Source organism: Papaver somniferum, chromosome 9 (genome assembly GCF_003573695.1).
Source record: "Papaver somniferum cultivar HN1 chromosome 9, ASM357369v1, whole genome shotgun sequence".
In the NCBI taxonomy this organism is placed as follows: Eukaryota; Viridiplantae; Streptophyta; class Magnoliopsida; order Ranunculales; family Papaveraceae; genus Papaver; species Papaver somniferum.
Window position 1 is genome coordinate 117,850,351 of NC_039366.1, and position 2,174 is coordinate 117,852,524.

At 35.4% G+C, this 2,174-nt stretch overlaps 1 protein-coding gene across 1 annotated transcript; it reads left to right on the forward strand.

Moving 5' to 3' along the window:
• The first annotated feature begins 224 nt into the window (after positions 1 to 224).
• LOC113314043 (protein LURP-one-related 15-like) lies at positions 225 to 1,501 on the forward strand. Its single transcript, XM_026562818.1, has 3 exons — positions 225 to 689; positions 793 to 1,047; positions 1,143 to 1,501. Exons 1-3 carry the CDS (start codon positions 390 to 392, stop codon positions 1,284 to 1,286), a joined length of 699 nt encoding a protein of 232 aa, XP_026418603.1. The 5' UTR covers positions 225 to 389; the 3' UTR covers positions 1,287 to 1,501.
• Positions 1,502 to 2,174: the final 673 nt, after the last annotated feature.

Consider the following 2,174-nt stretch of genomic DNA (forward strand, 5'->3'; position numbering starts at 1 on the left):
AAAAATAACTAAAGAAAATACGTACTAATTCAAAAATCCACATTTGGAAACTTGACTTTGACGAAACTGAAACAGACATTTTCAGTTTGAAAACTGATCACGACTTGAACATATTCGATATTTTTACTACATGGGCAACACGACTATACATCACATTATTGTACTTGTACATTTATATATATATATATATACTTTGATGTTGAAGTTTCAACTCTGGAATTGGTCCTTAATAATTAAAAGAGATCCGACAACAACTTAAATACAAAGATAATAGAGAATCACAAGGACCAATTCCAGCATACATTAATTTCAATCCCCATAAATATGTTTCAACTTCAATCCATTGTTTCCATCTCCCTTTCTCTAACAAAATCCTCCATTAGAGTAAAATGAATCAAGATCATCACACCGAAGATAAATCCGGTAACTACGTAGCTGAACCAAGCTGTCCACCACTACCATCAACTAGTACGGGCGTTGTGTCTGTTATTAGTCCACACTACTGTGCCCCTTATCCAGTTGATCTTACCATAATCAGAAAGGTTCTGAAATTAACACATGATAACTATGATGCTTTAGATGTTAACGGGAATATTGTTTTCACGATCAAAGATGAGATGACTTTCCTCCACCACCACCGTGTCTTGCGTGACCCTGCCGGAGTCCCTATTGTCACCGTTTATGAAAAAGTTTCATTTCTTTTCCTTCCATTTTACTTTTCTTTTTCAATTTTCTTCCACTATAATTTTTAATGACCGAATCATTATGTCAAACGATTTTGTTCAATTTCAGATAAAGAGTATGCATAGGAGGTTTAATGTGTTCAAGGGAGATAGCAAAGATATGAAAGACCTTATATTCACAGCAAAACAGTCTCATATGATTCAGTGGACTACCAAACTAGATGTATTCTTGGCAAGCGACACAAAGAAGGATGTGTGTGATTTCAAGGTCAAAGGCAATTGGTTGGAGAGATCTTGTACCATATATGCCGGAGAGCCCGGAGATAAAGATGAAGATGGAGCTTCTAGCAGAGTCATTGCTCAAGTAAGCATATCTGTATATATATAGTGAATCCAATATGTTTCTCTAATCTACTTACGCAGGAGTGTTGATTATGCTTGTTCAATTGATGAATGCAGATGAAAAAGAAACACACTGTAGATAGTGTGGTGCTCGGAAAGGATACTTTTAATGTGACAGTATATCCAAATATCGATTATGCATTCATTATTGCTCTTATTACTGTCCTCGATGCCGTCAACGATGCCAGAGCTGAATCATGATGCATGTATTCTCTTTCTCTCTTTTTTCTTTTGCTCCATGCCCTTGGCTGTTTTCGTGATAATGTACCCTATGTCTTTCATAGTCATAGATATGTGCTTCTTATCACAGTACGTTTATGATTGATCATAGACTCATATTTCATAGTAATGATTGTGATTTATATACTGTAAGGGTGAAAAGATTGAATAAATGGGTTCGGTTCTTTTTCCTTTTATACTGTAAGGGTGAAAAGATCTTTGATCTTTGGTTTTGATCGCACCACTGCAGTTGCTTTAATCTTTTCACCCTTACTCATATTTCATAGTAATGATTGTGATTTATATACCGTAAACGATTTATTTATTGGGCTATTTACAAAAGTAACCTGTTTTTTTTCCCCACAAAATTAGGCCCGTTTTTTATATATAAAACTCGGCCTTATTTGCACTCAGTTAAATGGACTTAAAATGACAGAATAGTCCTTTGAATCGGTCATTGATAATTGACTCAATGGTTTGATTCTGCACACGTCATCAATACTGCATACATGGCACTGAAAATATTTACCATCACAGAAATTAGCTTTTCTTCATTTTCAGATTTGAAAATATGGGTGGTGGTATGAATGATACATCAAGTTCAAGTAGTATGATAGTATGTTTAATGTGTGAAAAGGAAGAAGATCATGAAACAAAGGCATGTCCTTAGGTTTATTCAAGGTCCAAACATTTACCTTGTAATGGAGTGAGAGCTTTGTTGAGGTCTAAACAGATGAAACTAATGGAAAGTTGTTCTTGAAATGCTTGAACCCCACCTGCAACTACTTTGAGTGGTTTGATCAAGCTTCTTCCTATACTTTCGCACTTCCAGTCAAGCTTCCATCAGCACAGAGTTGTGTTGCATGTGGA